Source organism: Chrysochloris asiatica, unplaced genomic scaffold, assembly GCF_000296735.1.
Source record: "Chrysochloris asiatica unplaced genomic scaffold, ChrAsi1.0 scaffold00097, whole genome shotgun sequence".
Classification (NCBI taxonomy): Eukaryota; Metazoa; Chordata; class Mammalia; order Afrosoricida; family Chrysochloridae; genus Chrysochloris; species Chrysochloris asiatica.
The window spans coordinates 6,089,490-6,105,629 of record NW_006408615.1 but is presented as its reverse complement, the minus strand read 5'-3'; the positions used below and the strand labels follow the sequence as shown (position 1 = coordinate 6,105,629).

At 53.5% G+C, this 16,140-nt stretch overlaps 1 protein-coding gene across 1 annotated transcript in view; it reads right to left on the bottom strand.

Moving 5' to 3' along the window:
- The window catches only part of KIAA0930 (KIAA0930 ortholog), a 44,334-nt gene extending 28,268 nt beyond the window's left edge, over positions 1-16,066 (bottom strand). Inside the window, exon 1 of the mRNA XM_006866834.1 lies at positions 16,003-16,066. Coding sequence (XP_006866896.1) covers positions 16,003-16,066 — 64 coding nt within the window. The remainder of the gene's footprint in view (positions 1-16,002) is intronic.
- Between the last annotated feature and the right edge of the window lie 74 nt (positions 16,067-16,140).

The window sequence follows — 16,140 nt, the reverse complement described above, 5'->3', positions numbered from 1 at the left end:
ACCTTTGGGGGGGGGGGGTTGTTTTTAAGTGCCGTACAGTCAGTTCCAACACATAGCGACTCTGTATAGGGTTTCCAAGGAGCAGCTAGTGAGCTTGAACTGCCAGTCTTATGGTTCAAGTGGGACCATGCAAACAAAATGTGTGAAATCCTAACGAGGAGTTTGGTCAGGTTTGCCATCCCACCAGGCCATCCTTGAGGTGAAAAGGGGAACCTCACTACCATCAAGAAAGAAGAGTTGGAAGTGGGGCAGTCCTACGAAGCCAAGGTCCTGCACTGAGGGAGAACTTCCCAGACCCGGTCCGGAAACAGCAGCTGGACCTGAAGATGACGATGTGGCGCGTGACATGGTGGGCTTCCTCGTGGAGGGGGACAGGTGAGAACCTCTGGGCAGGAGGTTTGCTAGTGGACTGGCTGCCTCCAGGCACTTACTGGTGGCCCTAAAGAGTTTTGTGATATTTGCCTGAGCAGGGGACTGGGGGCCAGAAAGAGGCTGCCTTGACCAAACAACTGTCTCCCAAGTCTTTCCTGATCCTGAACTGTAGCCTGCTGCTTCCCTAATAAACCCCACAACTGTGAGTATGGGCTGAGTGCTGGGCGGTCACTACAGTGAGTGATCGAACCCACAGAGAAGCAGGAAGTGGAGGGATGGGATGGTTGATGACAATCTGGGAGGAAGGTTGGAGAGTGGCAGGTTAATGCTGCTAAGGATTCTCCTTCCCTTTGCTGAAGTTAGAGGTGGTCCGATGCCTTCACGGTGCCATCTTGACAATGACATATACATTTGTCATGCACAACAGATCCCTGCCAGGACAGGCTTGGGGTGTGCAGCTGGAGCACACAGAAACTAAACAGTCAGTCCCGGGGGCCAATCCCAGCTCCCTCAGGTTTGGCCAGGGTCCTCGAGCAGATTCCAAACTTCTTAGGGCCTACATTCCGATTTGTACAATTGTAGTGATGACAGTTTCGACCTCTCAGGGTCAGCGAGTTTAAATTGTTTCATGTGACGTCCCTCGAACCAGGCCCTGATTAAACACCCAGTGTGTTAGCAATCACTATTCCATTGCTTACATTCTGATGGCATTTTCGATCATGACTGTAATTTCTACAACAATCATATCAGTAGTATCATATGGAGAAACCAAGGAAGAGAAAGGAGACTCGGGTTTGTTTTTCATTAGAAATCTTCTGATACCTTTTGAATTTGGTACCCCGAGCATGCTTATCTATTCAGAAAATAACAAAAGGGTTTTTAACAGCGATGCTGTCACTGGGGAAATGTTTACGATAACAAGTTCAAAAACAAAAAAAGAGGCTACAAGAATTATACATAACAGGCTTGAAGGAAGGAAATTGTTTTTAAGAAAATGTCTAAGAAAAAAGCCAGAAAGGAACTACACCGAAACGCCCTCAGTGGTTGCTGCTCAAAAACTAACTACCCTTAAGTCAATTCAAGTCTTAGCAACCCTGGTTTCTGGGAGTTCTAAGTGTGGTGCTGTAGGACCACTAACCCAAAGCCACTCCTTGGAAACCTAAGCAGAGTCGCTATGAACAGAAACTGACTCGAAGACACGTAACAACAGAGGGCTTCCGAGGCTGTTAAGCTTTATGGGAACAGATAGCCTCATCTGCTTGAGCTGCCAACCATGTGGTTAGCAGTCCAGTGCTTAGCCTACAGAGCCACCAGGGCTCCTTGGTAAGTGTTCAGAGAGGTGGAGTTAATGTTGAAAATGTATCCGTGTAGAAACTCTTGAACTGGTGTACGTTTTGCTGTGTATATTCTCGACAACAACAAAACAAAATTCAAAATAACTCTCAAAAATACAAACAAGAATATAAATGCAGAGCTATGGTGGAATTCCATTTTTCCCGCCTTGCACACAGTTCAGCGTGTGTTTACAGGGACGAGTTATACCTACAGTCCTGTGCTGAGCCGGTCCAGGAAACCTGACCAGGAGGGAGCCCACCGTCCACACTTCTTCATGTGTCCTGTGTCCGCTCCTTAGCGGCAGGAGCAAACCCAGTGCAGCCCACCTCCTGAGTCCCAGGAAGAGACAGAGTCATCCACAAGAACGGAGACAGAAGGGACAGTAGCAACCAGGACTAACTGCACTCGGAGTTCTCTGGATGCTGGTCCTCATCTAGGGCATCATGAGGTTCCCTGAGATCTCCATGAAAACCGAGTCAAGTAGACCACAGAAGGGGCCAGCATTGAGACAAGGAGGGCAGCCCATGAAGGGGACACTGTGTGGGAACTAGAGACGGAGAAGGGACAGAGTGCTCCATGCCCTAGCCTGGAAGTCCCCCTGAGCACACGGCCCTCAGCAACAGATTCTGTGAGGCCTGGCTACCCCCCCAAGGTGGAAGGTCAGCCAGGGCCTCTTGGGGATGAATAGGCCTCTGTGACCCCTCAATAGGCCCTTTCAGCAATGGTTCCTCTCAGGGCTCCTCCCCTGAGGACAGCCACCCCTTGGGTCACAAAGACAAAGAGCCTGGGAAGCAGCTGCAGGCCTGGCTGCCCTGAGGAGATCCTGGGCAGGAGAACTGGTCAGACAAGATGCCTCCTATGTGAGCAATCCCAATACAGAGGGCGCTGGGGTGGGGACAGGTCTGCTCGCATCATCTCAGCCAGAAGGGAAGCCATCTCCCACTGAAAACCAAGAAAACTCAAAGCCACCGTCATCGAGTGGTACTGGCTCACAGTGTCTCTCTACAGAGTTTCGGAGACTGTGAATCTGCACAGGGGCAGATAGCTTCCTCGTTCTCCCAAGGAGCCACTGGTGGACTTGAGCCACCGACCTGGAGGTTAGCAGTTCAGTGCCAACAGGGAGGAGGCCACGAATGAGTCTTCCTCCAATCCTGATGCCGCATTCTTCTTCATATAGTCCAGCTTCCCGGATTATTTAGTCAGCATACACACTGAGCGAGTGTGGGGAAGGGACACAACCCTGGTGCACACCTTTCCTGAGTTTAAACCATTCGGTGTCTCCTTGTTCTGTTCGGACGACTGCCTCTTGGTCTATGTACAGATTCAACGGGAGCACAATGAAAGGTTCTGGAATTCCTATTCTTTGCAATGTTACCCATAGTTTGTTATGATCCACACAGTCGAAAGCCTCAGCATAGTCAATTGCAGTATCCTAAACCACCTGAAATATGCAGATGACACAGCCTCACTTGCTGAAAGAAAAGAGGACTTGAAGCCCCTATTAAAGAAATCAAAGACCACAGCCTTCAGTATGGATTACACCTCAACATAAAACAAAAACCCTCCCCACTGGACCAATAAGCAATACCGTGAGTTCCCTGTTTACAGAGCAGCTCTTCCTGCAAAATCACCCCCTCGAACCAGGGACCAGCATCCAACACTGCCTGCCATTCCACTCCCCACAAACTCTCTTCCAGTCATTTCAATTTTCCCTGGGCAAAACGATCCAGAAAAAAAAAAAACAAAGGAGCTCTAGCTGCCAGCTCCAACTCTGCCACGCTCCTGACTCATCATCCGACTCACAGCCGGCACGGACTAGATGGTCCATTCCACAGGCTTGAGGGTGGTTCTGGAATGGAGGTTCTTGGCTGCCACCACCTCACAACACCCGTGACATCCTGCAAGGCACAGGTCTGAGTCATTGCTCAAGTGTCCCCAGATGCTCACACAAAGCATCTAGTCCCAGCCAGGAGCTGTGACCTGGTGACCCCAGTCCACACCACTGTCTGGGTGCCCTCTCCCACCCCCATTGTGCCACGTGGCTTGAGACAAGTCACCGATGGCTAGAACCTTGGGCCAGAACTGGAAGAGATGTTCCGTGTCCACACACCTTACTTTACCAGTTGTTAGTGGTTGTCCAGTTGGCTCTGGCTTAAGGGGACCCCGTGCATAACAAAATGTAACACTATCTTGTCCTGCTTGAGCCTACTGTGACTGCCGCTGTGCATTTCGCGACCCTTCCAGCCTCGGAGGCTCATCTCCCAGCATCGTGTTCTGTTGCAATCTACAGGGTTCTCACTGGCTGACTTTTACAAGTGTATAACCAGGTCTGTCTTTCTAATCTCTTAGTCTGGAAGCTCTGCTGACACCTGTCCACCAGGGGTGGTCCTGCTGATGTTTGAAATAATGGTGGGCTACCTTCCCGCATCACAGGATGGTACACTTACACACAGGGAGTTGCTTTCCTTGAGGGACACGCTAACAGTAAATGTGCTCAGGCCCATGGGCTCCTTGACCAGCCACTTCTTCACACTCGGGTCAGCGAGGCCAGGCTCTAAGTGGGGAAGCAGACACACAGCTGCACCATTAATGCACTCAAGCTGTGAGCCACGGCCAAGGGACTGTGCCTGCCTGGTTCCCTGCAGGCTCAGGCCGCTGTTGACAAGGTGCCGAATCCCAGCAGGTCACATGCTGCACAAAATGAGGCGCTCAGGGGCACCTCTGGGCACTGGACAGATGCCAGTGGGCAATGGAGCACTTCAGTCTGTTCTGCCTTTGGTGCTGCCCAGGCTCCTCCTACTGGAATTCAAACAATCCCAACATGTAGCCCTGGACCTCAGACCTGGACCTCAGTGCCCTGCCTTCTGTTCCATGACTTCCTTTTCAAATGTTTTACTCCCAGGACTCTCTTCTCTTTCACTTCCCTTTTTCACTATCACTTCTTCCAAGATGTCCCTCAACATGAGAACCAGGGTTTCAAACTGGTCCTTCCAGGGGCAGTCATGGCCAACAAAGTGGACTCAGACCGATAATGGAACAGGAAGAAACCTAATCTCCCTCTTAGAAAAAGAAGGCCTGAATAAACGCTACCATGGCAACCACATCTCTTAATTAACACCATGGGGAAAATGCTGCCCGGCTCAAAGATGGCAGGCAGACCTCACCCCTCAGAATGTGTGTGTCGCTCTCCACGGTCCTGCCAGAAATCTGAGTCCCTCACCATCAGGCTCCTGAAAGGGTTCACTCCTCCTCTTCTCCCATTCCAGGACTTTGATATGTGATGTTCCCTGTTCCTGTTAGTGCTCTGGGAAACCCCATGTTTTGCAAATTCAGGCCTGCTCTGATTTCATGGCACTGGCCACGACTGAACCGGATTGAACTGGCTGGCAGTCCTGGTGAAAAGGAGGGTTGTCCTTCCTCATGTGGTAGACCAGGGCAGAGCCGTGAGAAAAGAAGGGCGCAAAAGGCCTGCCCTGGAAGACATGCAGGTGTACGGGGGATATGTGTGAGGCAGTGGGCCACAGCCGCCAGGGCTGGGCTGCTAGGGATCCCCGAGTGGACACTGTCACCAGCCAGCAGTGAAGGCACAGCCGTCCCCCTGGGGCTGCCGGCAGGCCCCAGGCAGAGGTGGTGTGGTGGCCAGCCTGCCAGCCCTCCAGGGACACTGAGAGCCGTCTTTCAAGGCCACTGAATACAGATGACCTCACCAGGGCCGAAGCTTGGCTCAGCAGTCCTGATGCAGGCTGGTGCAGGGACTTGGGGCCTCCCAGTCCCTCACCAGCCATCACACACACTGTGGGGACCAGTGAGAAAAGCCTCCTGCCTCCGACAGACAGCCGGGGGAGATGGGGCAGTTCACAGAGGAGCTACAGCCCCAGTGTGTGGTCACGGGTCAGGGGCGGGGTGGAGACAGACTGCTTATTTCCCTTTTTGTGTGTTGGAGGAGGAGACAGCTGCGTCTGCATCTTTGTCTCTTTCATTCATTTCATTCAGCCCACGAACACTCAGCAGAGACCACTGTGGAGTGCAGGTGACCGGCCCTGCTCGGGTCCAGTGGGCACGGGTCGTGTAGTGGGATGGGTGGTCCCGGTCAGTCTTCCTTCCTCTTTCCAAAAGAAGGAACTGGGGGCCAGAGGCAGAGGGCCTGCCAAGACTGCCCCTTGCACAGCACCCATCTCTGATTGCCCAAATGGTCTGTCCAATTCTGCCCACAGAAACTAAGGACCAGAGATCTGCAGTAATGACTCTAATGTAAATTACCCTCCCCCACCTCTGACTACACCCCTGAGGACTGACTACCTCTTCACCTCCCGCCCGTGTTCCACAGCACCGAGGACAGCTCAGCAGAGTGGGCAGAATCACAGGGGCTCTCAGGCAGTCCAAGTCCCCAAGGACAGCTCAGCACAGTGAGACAGGACGCCCTACACAGAGTGGGTTGTGGGCAGCATCACAGGACAGCAGCCGTGGGGAGCAGGCACTGTCAGGAAAGGCCCAGGTGGCTGGGAGCTGAGGACTGAGAAGGGGCATTCTTGGTAGAGGGGAGCAGTAAACGGGAGAAGCAGCAGGGAGACCCAGAATGAATGGTCAGCAAGGCCAGCCCGGGCAAGACACAGTCAGTAGTGGACACCCGGGGAGGACAGAGGACCTGGCAGATGAGAACTCCTACACCACCCACTGCCATCGAGCCGACTGACTCAGCTCTTGTCAGAGCAGAGGTGCCCCACAGGGCTTCCTGGGCTGTAAATCTTCACAGACAGCAGGGCAGATCTTTAAGTTAACAACCGAGTGCTTCCAGTACCGCACTGCCAGGGCTCCTTAGGGTATATTGTTGTTGTTAATGCCCTTGAGTCCGTTTCGACACAGCGACCCTGCCTAGGGTTTCTGAGACTGTACATGTTTGCTGTACAGTCTCAGAAACTACAGAGCCACCATGCTTCCCTTAACACACACTTACTGCTGTTGCCATTATGTGCCGTCACTTCTGACTCATTGTGACCCTGTATAGGGTTCCCAAGGAACAGGGTGGGTTTGAACAGTCAACCTTGTAGTTAGCAGTTGGGTGCTGATCCTACAGAGCCCCTAATATACACGAACACAAACTTAAGGCGAGGTAAGAATTTAATGGGCAGCAAGGTCCTGGTGTGGCGCTGTAGGATAAGCACTAGACAGTTAACTGCAAGGTTGATGGTTCAAACCCACCAGCCGCTCCCTGGAAACCTTATACAGGGTTGCTATGAGTCTGAATCAACTTGACGGCCCACGACAGCAATGAGGTTGTGTGGGCGTGGGTTGTCATCAAGGTGCCCAGGAAGCAATGGGATAGAAAGGGCCAGAAGCAGCAGTGCAGACCCAGGGCCGCTCTGCATCTGCACCCCGGGTGTGTGGGCTCGGGAGGTGCAGGGGGGAAGAGGGGCACATTCTAGAGCTGGGCTTTGGTTGCACAGGTGACACACACTGGCCACAAGTCCCTTTGTGTTCTGCCTTTCTTACTCTCCATCCTACGTATTGTCGTGTGAAAAAGCAGTTCCCAAGATTCAAAGAACATCGATGCGCAAGGGTGTTTTGCACGAAAAATAATAACGCTTCCACCTACAAGACAGAAATGGAAAATGTAAAAACCCAGCCTCCTTCCTTTTCACTTCACCAAGTCTTCACTGGATGTGAAAGTGCGGCGAAAACAAAACACACACATTATATACGGAGCCCTGGTGACACAGTACTGCGCTGAAAAATGCCAGGTTGGTGGTTCAAACCCACCAGTTGCTCCTTGGAACCCACCAGTTGTCCCCATAAAGATTTAGTCTCAGACACCTAAGGAGCAGCTCGGACACCCTATATATAGGGTTACTGATTCGGAATCAACCTGATGACTATAGATACACACACACAAGGGGCGAGGGGGCGTCAAAAAGTGCATGGAGGAGTGGACTCAAGTGTTACCCCGTGTACACCATGGGTGACCTCAGACTGCGTGCTGAGAGAGAGACGCCAAAGGACACGAACTGTGTGGACCAGCTCAGCCCACCAGCAACACAGTCAACTGTGTGGACACAGCTGCGTAACTCAGGGCAAGTCTTAGCTCCCAGAAAAACTAGAGAGCTGAGTGATGGGGCAGTGGGTGCAAAGTCCCCTCGGAGGCTGGCTCTTTCCTTCACAATAGGGGGTGGGGTGGTAACTGACAGAGCAGTAGTCCTACGCCTTCTGTCTCTGCTGTAGCACCTGTGGAAACGCTCCTGCTTAAGGCTTATAAGGAGTCCCCAGGTAGTACAAACTTCTATGTACTTGGCTGCTTACCAGAAGGTTAGAGGTTCAAGTCCATCCAGAGGTACCTCGGAAGAAAAGCTTGGTGTTCTACTTTCAAAACATCAGTCCTTGGGGGGAACCGTATGGAGCATGGTTCTACTGTGACACACAGGGTTGCCAGGAGGCAGAGTCGGTTCCATGGCAGCTGGCTTGGTCTTACATTTTTCATCACTTCATCTGATGTGGAGTCCTGGTGTGGTATTGTAGGATAAGCACTGGACTGGTAAACCACAAGGCCAGCGGTTCAAACCCACCAGCCGCTCCTCAGAATCCCTACACAGGGTTGTTATGAATCAGAACCGACTCAATGGTACTTAACAAGAACATATGCATGTCAAAGTGGGACAACAGCTAAGAAAGACTGGAGAATTGATGCACTTGTATTAAGGTGTCGGCAAAAGATACCGAGGATAGCATGGAGTGCCAGGAGAAGGGACACATCTGTTTTGGAAGATCGAGATAGAGCTGATTGTTCCTTGGAAGCCAGGACGGCGAGCCTTGGTCTCTCATACTTTGGACACGTTATCAGGAGGGACTGATCCTTGGAGAAGGACATCATGCTTAGTAAAGTGGTGGTGGTGGTGGTTATGTGCTGTGGAGTCGGTTCCGACTCATAGCGACCCTGTACAGGGTTTCCGGAGAGCCACATCTTTCTTCCGCAGAATAGCTGGTAGTTTCGAACTGCTGACCTTGTGGCTTGCAGTCCAATCATAACCACTACGCTATCAGAGCTCCTGGAGGGCCAGCAAAAAAGTAGACCCCCGATGAAATGGATTGGCACAATGGCTGCTACAGTGGGCTCACACGTAGCAAGGACTGAGGACGGCGCAGGACCGACCGGGTGGTGTTTCCTCCTGTTGAGCACAGGGTCACTATGAGTTGGGACCCACTCAGCAGCACCGAACAACAACAAAGTAGAGGTCATCGAGAAACAGAAAGGTCCTCAATGAGGTAACTGACACAGTGGCAGCAACAGAGGGTTTAAACAGAACAACGGTGAGGGTGACATGGAACCGGCCAGGGTTCCGCTCTGATGTAACTGACAACGGTACCTAACGTCAGCGCTCATGGCACAGCTGTTAAGCACTCGGCTGCTAACGGAAAGGCCGGTGATCCAAGCTCACCAGCAGCTCCGCGGGAGAAAGGCAGCCTGCTTCGTAAAGATGACCGGTCTACTCTGTCCTAAAAGTCGCTGTGAGTCTGAATCAGAAGCGACTCCATAGCATCGGGTTTGGCATTTGTGGGTTTGGTTTGGTTTGAAGCCCTGTCCCACCACTCAACAGTGTCTTCCTGTGGGGGCCCTGGCCCTGTTCTCTGGGGAGCCCAGCCTGGCTCAGGTCTGAGGCTGGAGTTGTTGTTGGCGAGGGGGCCGCCCCATGTGGCAGAGTAGAACTGCCCGCCCCCAACGGGGTTTCCTAGGTGGTCATCTCCATAGAACACGGGCAGGTCCTTCTCTCACGGAGCTGTTGGTACCGCTGACTACCTGACCGTTGTGCCCCCAGAGATTCCTAAGGCCGGAATCTCAACTCAGGGGGGTGAGGTGAAGCGGAGACCCACCCCCCAGGCTGCTTTCGCTGAATGACCCTCTACCTGTCTTTTTAAAGTCTGAGGTCCAGATTCCTCAGCCTGCTCAACAAGGGCAGACCCATCTCCGACGAACCGTGACAGAGGCCAGCTGGCCTCAGATGGTCCCAGCCCCAGAAGCAGGCAGAGGCCGGAACCCACGGTCCTTAAAAATAGGCCGAGGAACTGAAAGTTACCACTGCCACTGCTCCCCAAACAGTCACACTTCCTCCTGACCACACTGGTCCGGAACAGCCCTGCCTGCCTGCAGGTCAAGGGCTCATGCAGGTCCCGAGGGGCCCATCCCTGGTGACCGCCAAACAGCGTGACCTCAGAGACAGGTGTGTACCCATAATCCCATGTGCCAGCACTGGGCCAGGTGCTTAGTCTCCTCCCCAGTCACTACCAGCTGCAGGAGGAACAGGTGAGCCCGGCTCCATTCTGTCCACGCTGTTCGCACACATCATTCATTCACTCTGCACAATGGTGGAGGACGCTGTGGCGGTAACGTTTCTCACAGCCCAGTGACCCAGGGGGTCTGCTGTCCCTGTTCCAAAGGAATCTCAGAGCCCTGAGGGGTGATGCACCCATGCACACTTCTCACAGACATCCCCCTGTGGCGGCTATGCTGGGCCTCACAAGGTGGCACCAGGCACCTGACACCCAGTAGGCACTAAGCACTGAGGAAAGGCTCCCAGGAAGGCAGTCTGCCCCTCAGCTGGGAGCCCGGCTTTGCCACCTGGCCAAGTCACCTGGGTTGCTCAGCAGACTGTAGACCCCAGCCCTGTAGAAGGCAGGCCATGGAGGTCAGGCAGCAGGCACTGTGCCAAGTCCCAAGGCAGGTCACTCAACAAGTCCAACACCTACAGAGTGCCCCACACCTGGCCCTCTGAGACAGGGCTTCTTCCCTAGTTTCCTCCAAAGCACTGCTGTCCTCTTCTGCCCAGGTCACGCCCCACCTCACGGCCTCCAAGGGCTCCCTTCTCTGTGCCCCTCTGGCCACGCGCTCACTCCTCTACATCCACCTGTGCCAGGCCGCCATGTAGACCTGGACTTGTCGGCTCAGCTTCGACCCTGTGCAGAGCTGAGCAGTTCAGAGTTTGTCTGTACACTCTGCCCCTGACCAGTCATGTGACGGGGGCATACTACGTCCCCTGGACACCACTGTCTCCTCCAGACCAGGAGATGAGCAAACAATACCTGTCTCGAGGGATAACAATTTCCGGGATAAAAAGAATCAATGAATGCAACACACTCCTTTTCCCTCAGTACCCCAGACAGAGGGGGATCCCCTATTGTTATTAGGTGCCACTGAGTCAGCTCTGACTCATAGCAGCCCCCTGTACAACAGAAGTAAACTCTGTCCTCACAACCGTTGCTGTGTGAACCCATTGCGTCACTCCATGTCACTGAAGGTCTTCCTCTTTTTCTCTGACCTTCTACTTCACCAAACACGATGCCCTTCTCCAGGGACTGGTCCCTCCTGATATCACCTCCAGACAATGTGAGCCCAAATCTCACCTTCCTCCCTTCTAATGAACATTCTGGCTGAACTTCTTCCAAGATGAATGTGCATGTTCTCCTGGTAGTTTCAAGGATTTGACAACACCACAAAATTCAGAGGTGTCACTTCTTCCTTGGTCTTCCTTATTCATCACCCTTGTTCATTAGCTACAGGTGGAGGGCACTTGAAAATGCCCAGAAAGGCAAGGTCTAGGACAGGGGTATGGAATGTCCAGCCCTCAAAATCATTTGGTCTGGTCCTGTCAAGGTAACCGCAATTCCAGCCATCACAGTGTTGTTGTTGTTAAATGCCATCGACTTTGTTCCAACTCATAGCAACCCTGTATAGGGTTTCCGAGAAGCGGCTGGTGAGCTTGAACTGCTGACCTTGCAATTCAAACCAACCTTGCAGTCCGGCGCATTAACCTGCAGTGTCACACCGGGACTCCATCACATGGCTGTAGTTGTTAAGTGCTATTGAGTCGGTTCTGACCCATATCAACCCCATACAATGGGTTCCCAAGGAGCGGCTGGTGAGTTTGAACTGCCAACCTTGCAGTTTAAACCAACTTTTCAGTCCAGCGCATTAACCCACAGTGCCCACCAGGACTCCTTCATCACACCGTTGTTGTTGTTAAGTGCTGACGAGTCGATTCCGACCCATAGCGACCCTCCATAGGGTTTCCAAGGGGCGAGTTAATTAAATGTTGGACCAAATACAGCAACTAATTTTTAAGCTGATAATTCTGTATGGCCCACAAATGATGTTATAAATATCCAAATGGCCCTTGTCTGAAAAAACGCTCCTCATCCCTGGTCTAAGAGAAAAGTGCCATGCCGCAGACTCCACCATCACTAAGCCTTGAACCTGTGCTGAGCAGGGTGTCCAAACACCACCACGTGCCACCCTGTTGAAACAGCCTGAACCACAGCATGTGCGGGCTGACCTCCAGGGCCCAGGTGTAAGCCCAAGCCTGGAAGGAAAGGTCAAGCTTGCCCGCCTCTGCTCCAGATGTCTGCACCACATCTAGGCACTGGCTGCCAGTTCTTCCCACCTCAAAGGCTCCGAAAGCCCACAGAAGCCAGCCATCATGGTTACAGGCCACCTGGAGTTAGCAGTGGAGTCGTGATCAAACGCCTCGGTCCTCCTGTGGTGGACACTAACACCTCCCAGTGTTTTTTTCACTTCACAATGAACGTTACCCAAAGAATTGGGTCTTTGTTCCAGGTTCCCAGGGATTGGCATCTTCATTACCTAGAGTACACCTCACTAGCAGGTTATACTAATGAGGGGGCTCCTGGGTGAGGGCTGGCCAGTCAGAAAGACCCACTCACTAAGGGCTACAAGCCAGACCTGGGGGAGGGGACTGGAGGCTGAGTTTAATCACACTTCATCTCACGTACTTTGGACATGGTATCAGAAGGGGCCAGTCTCTGGAGAAGGACATGATGCTTGGCCAAGTGGAGGGGTCAGTCAGAAAGCAGAAGACCCTTCACGAGATGGACTGGCATAGAAACAGCAACAATGGGCTGAATTATAGCAACGTGAGGGTGGTGCAGGCCTGGACGCTGTTTCGTTCCATTGTGCACAGGCCTCTATGAGTAGGAAGTGGCTTGTCGGCACCTAACAACAACAAGGTAAATGGGGAAGCTCTGGACACGGAGCTCTGAGAGGTTCCTGATGGTGACACACAGATGCGCATGGGAAGGGACAGCCTTGAGACTGTTGGGGACACTCCAGAACTCATCCCGGCTGCCGGTTCCTTCATAGTCCTCTGAGTCTATTCATCTGAATCTCTCCAGCTGTCATAAAACTACACTTCCCATGCAACGGTTTCCTGAGACCTGGGAGTTGTCCTGGAGAATTACTGAGCCCAAAGGAGTGATGGGTCAGAAGAGAGAAGGGGGGCCCTGGAGACTCCCAGCTTAAGGCGGGCATCTGTGTGGATCAAGAATTTGTCAGAAGTGACAGTACACTGAGGGGGTCGAGGCCGGCGTCTGAGGTTTAGGACAGACTTGGCTGTCTGGAGGACTGGACCCTTTTACTTGGGGGTTCTGACCTTGCTCTTGAAGGAGTCCTGGTGGCGCTCTGGGTTAGGCACTGGGCTGCTGGGTCAATGGTTTGAACCCACCAGCCACTCCATGGGAGAAAGATGAAACTGTCTGGTGCTATAAAGATTCCCAGTCGTGGCAGGTAAACAATGAACACTTAGTTCTTATTGGGATGAACCATTGGAAACTTTACTACAAATTAAAAAAGGGAAAGGCAAAAAAGATTCGGATATGGAGATGGCTGTACAACATGGGGAATGTGGCTGGGGTGGCCGGGGTACACATGTAAAAACAGTTGACGTGGCAAATGTTTTATTGTCTATATGTTGCTACGGAGTCATGGTATGGCGTGGAAGGTTAATGTGCTGGACCACAAGGCCGGTGGTTCAAACTCACCAGTCGCTCCTCAGAAACTCTATTCAGGGTTGCTATGAGTTGGAATCGACACACTCAGCAACCACATATTGCTACCATAAATAAAGAGTCTCAGAAACACTACGACAGCAGTAGGTGGTCCTCGCACTGGTGGGCGGGGTCAGAGGAGGAGGTGCTGTGTGTACAGGTGGTGTCAGGACAGAAGGGGACTTGCTGGAGTCCAGCACCTCCCTCCACCTTCAGAACCATGGAGAAGAGACAGCACAGACAGAGCGTCATAAGCTTTCAGTAAACCACCACCAGCAAAACCAGGGCATTGGAATCAGTTCACGGATGTGGCAGGTACAGGTTCCTCAGGTGTTGCAGCTGACAAGTACACATGCACGTGACCCTGACTTCACACACGGAGCAGGTTTAATGGCTGCAGCGGGCGCTCGGGCCAGCCTGTGACTCCTAATTCCACTCTGGGCACGAGGTCCCTACTAAGCTTGCCTCTCTCTCTGCGCCATCTTTCCTCTGAAAAATGAAAGCGAGGCTAACAAAGCCCTTCTCAGAAGTGATATTCCAACATGCTTGACCATCAACACCTTCCATCTGCTGTCTGTACAGGACCTGGCCGTCAAGGGACCTCAGACAGGATGACACCCTCCCACAAGGACAATGCCATCTCCACCATCAGGGACAGTTGGCCTGGGGAGGGAAGGAAGACTTCCCACTGAGGGTGAAGGTATGTGGCTTCAGGGTGGGAACAAGTAGGGGGTAGATTTGAAAACAGAAAAGCAGCCTGTTTCTTCTGAGCACCACAGTTATTCCCTCCTCTGGGGAGGGACTGGGAGCCAAGAGAGGAGACCACCGGAAATGGTACTAAAGAGCCTGGCAGTTTTATCATGTGACCACCAGGGTCTGCCCCCGGCCTACTACTGCTATGGAGGGCTCTCCTTCCTGGGGATAGAGCAGTGGGTGTAGCAAGGCCTGGCTGGGGGTGGGGGACCCTTCATGGTGAAAGGGGAAGGCTGGTTTGGTGTCAGAATGACCAGAGGCCATCCTAGCCAGGGAGAGGTCATCCCAGGCGGGCTGACTGTCCCTAGGCAAGTCACTTGTCTATCTGAACTTCAGGACATCCTAGCCCCAAGAAAGGTCCTGGGGGTGCCTTGTAGGCCGGAGCTCTACCAAGGGTGAGAGGCATGTGGAAACTAGGAAGCAAAGCTAACAGGGCTGAGGGCCTGAAGCAGATGGCCTCTTAGATCCCTTCCATCTCAGCTATTCTGTCCCAGGTGACAGGTGGGCCTGGTCAGCTGGCCTGCAGCCCAGCACACAGTAGGTGCTTAATGAAGGAGTGAGGGTCCTCTGATTACTGCTCTTCAGACAAAAGACCCACGACACTAATGCCCTCTACCATTCCTACCTTGTAAGTCGTCCACCCCCCCACCCCCACCCCAGGGACCCTACTTCAGGAAACCTCCAGCCCCATCTCCTACAAAAAGACATTCCACTGTCTCCTTTTCTCAGCCTAGACAGCAGGGTGGGGCCTGCCAAAGGGCCAGGACAGCTTGGGGACCCACACCCTGGTTTGACCTCAGGAGGAACAAGTCCCCTCTTTAGGACTCAGTTTCCCCAACAGATGAATGAAGGAGGGAGGGACTGGGGGAATCTCAAAGACTGGCATTCACAAGTCAGCAGGGTTATCAGATCCTGGGGGGCGGGGTAGGGCAGGATGGCTGACAGTGTGGTATGAAGTCATTCCTGGCACGGAGAAGGGAGGGGTCTTTTCATGGAGAAGTGACAAACCAGCGGCTGCAGGGGAGGGGGCTCCTCCCTTGCAGCACTCAGTCACCATTACCTCACACCTAGTCAAGCACGGAGACCCACCCCCACCTTGCAGCCAGGCCCTCTCACCAATATGAGGAATCCTCACCCCATCCCAGGAGCAGAATCCGCCCCCTACCCAGAGAGGGCAAGGCCCAACAGGTTCTCCAGTAGTCCATGGACAGGGAGACAGGAGGGAACGTGAGGTTTGGGAGGACAAAGGCCTCTGTATGAGCCAGGCGCAGGGGCCAGCTGGGCAAGAAGGTTAGCCTTGCTGGGTCAGGCTAAAGGTTTCCCAGAATCTGCACCCACACGGAACCGAGGCTCCCAGGAGGGCTTCCTGGGGGAAGAAGAGGACAGAAACCCTCGGGGATGGAGGGTGAAAGCCAGGGCAGAAACTAAAAGAGGAGACCAGACGCACACTCAGAGAGGGACAACGAACGACCATGGAAGCAGAAAAATACAGGACGCGGCCTTGGGAGCAGAGACCCCAGCAGTGGGAGGTCCGGGCGCGGGGACGTAGATTCTGAGACCAAGGGAGGCCCAGACGCGCGGTCCATGGAAGCGCGCACCTTCCCAACGAGGCTCGCAGCCCGGCCAACCCCACTCACACAGGCCACTGACCCCGGCGCCCAAATCTCGGCCCCACTCACCGAGCCCGCAGATCCCAGATCCCGGCCCGGCTGCACTCACCGAGCCCGCAGACCTCGCGGCGCAGGCTGAGTCGGCCGCGCTCCTCCGCTATGGCGCGCAGCATGTGCTGCAGGGAGCGCCCCTCAGCCTCGGCTCCGCTCGCAGGCTCCGGGGACCGGGCGAGGGCGGGCGGCCCGG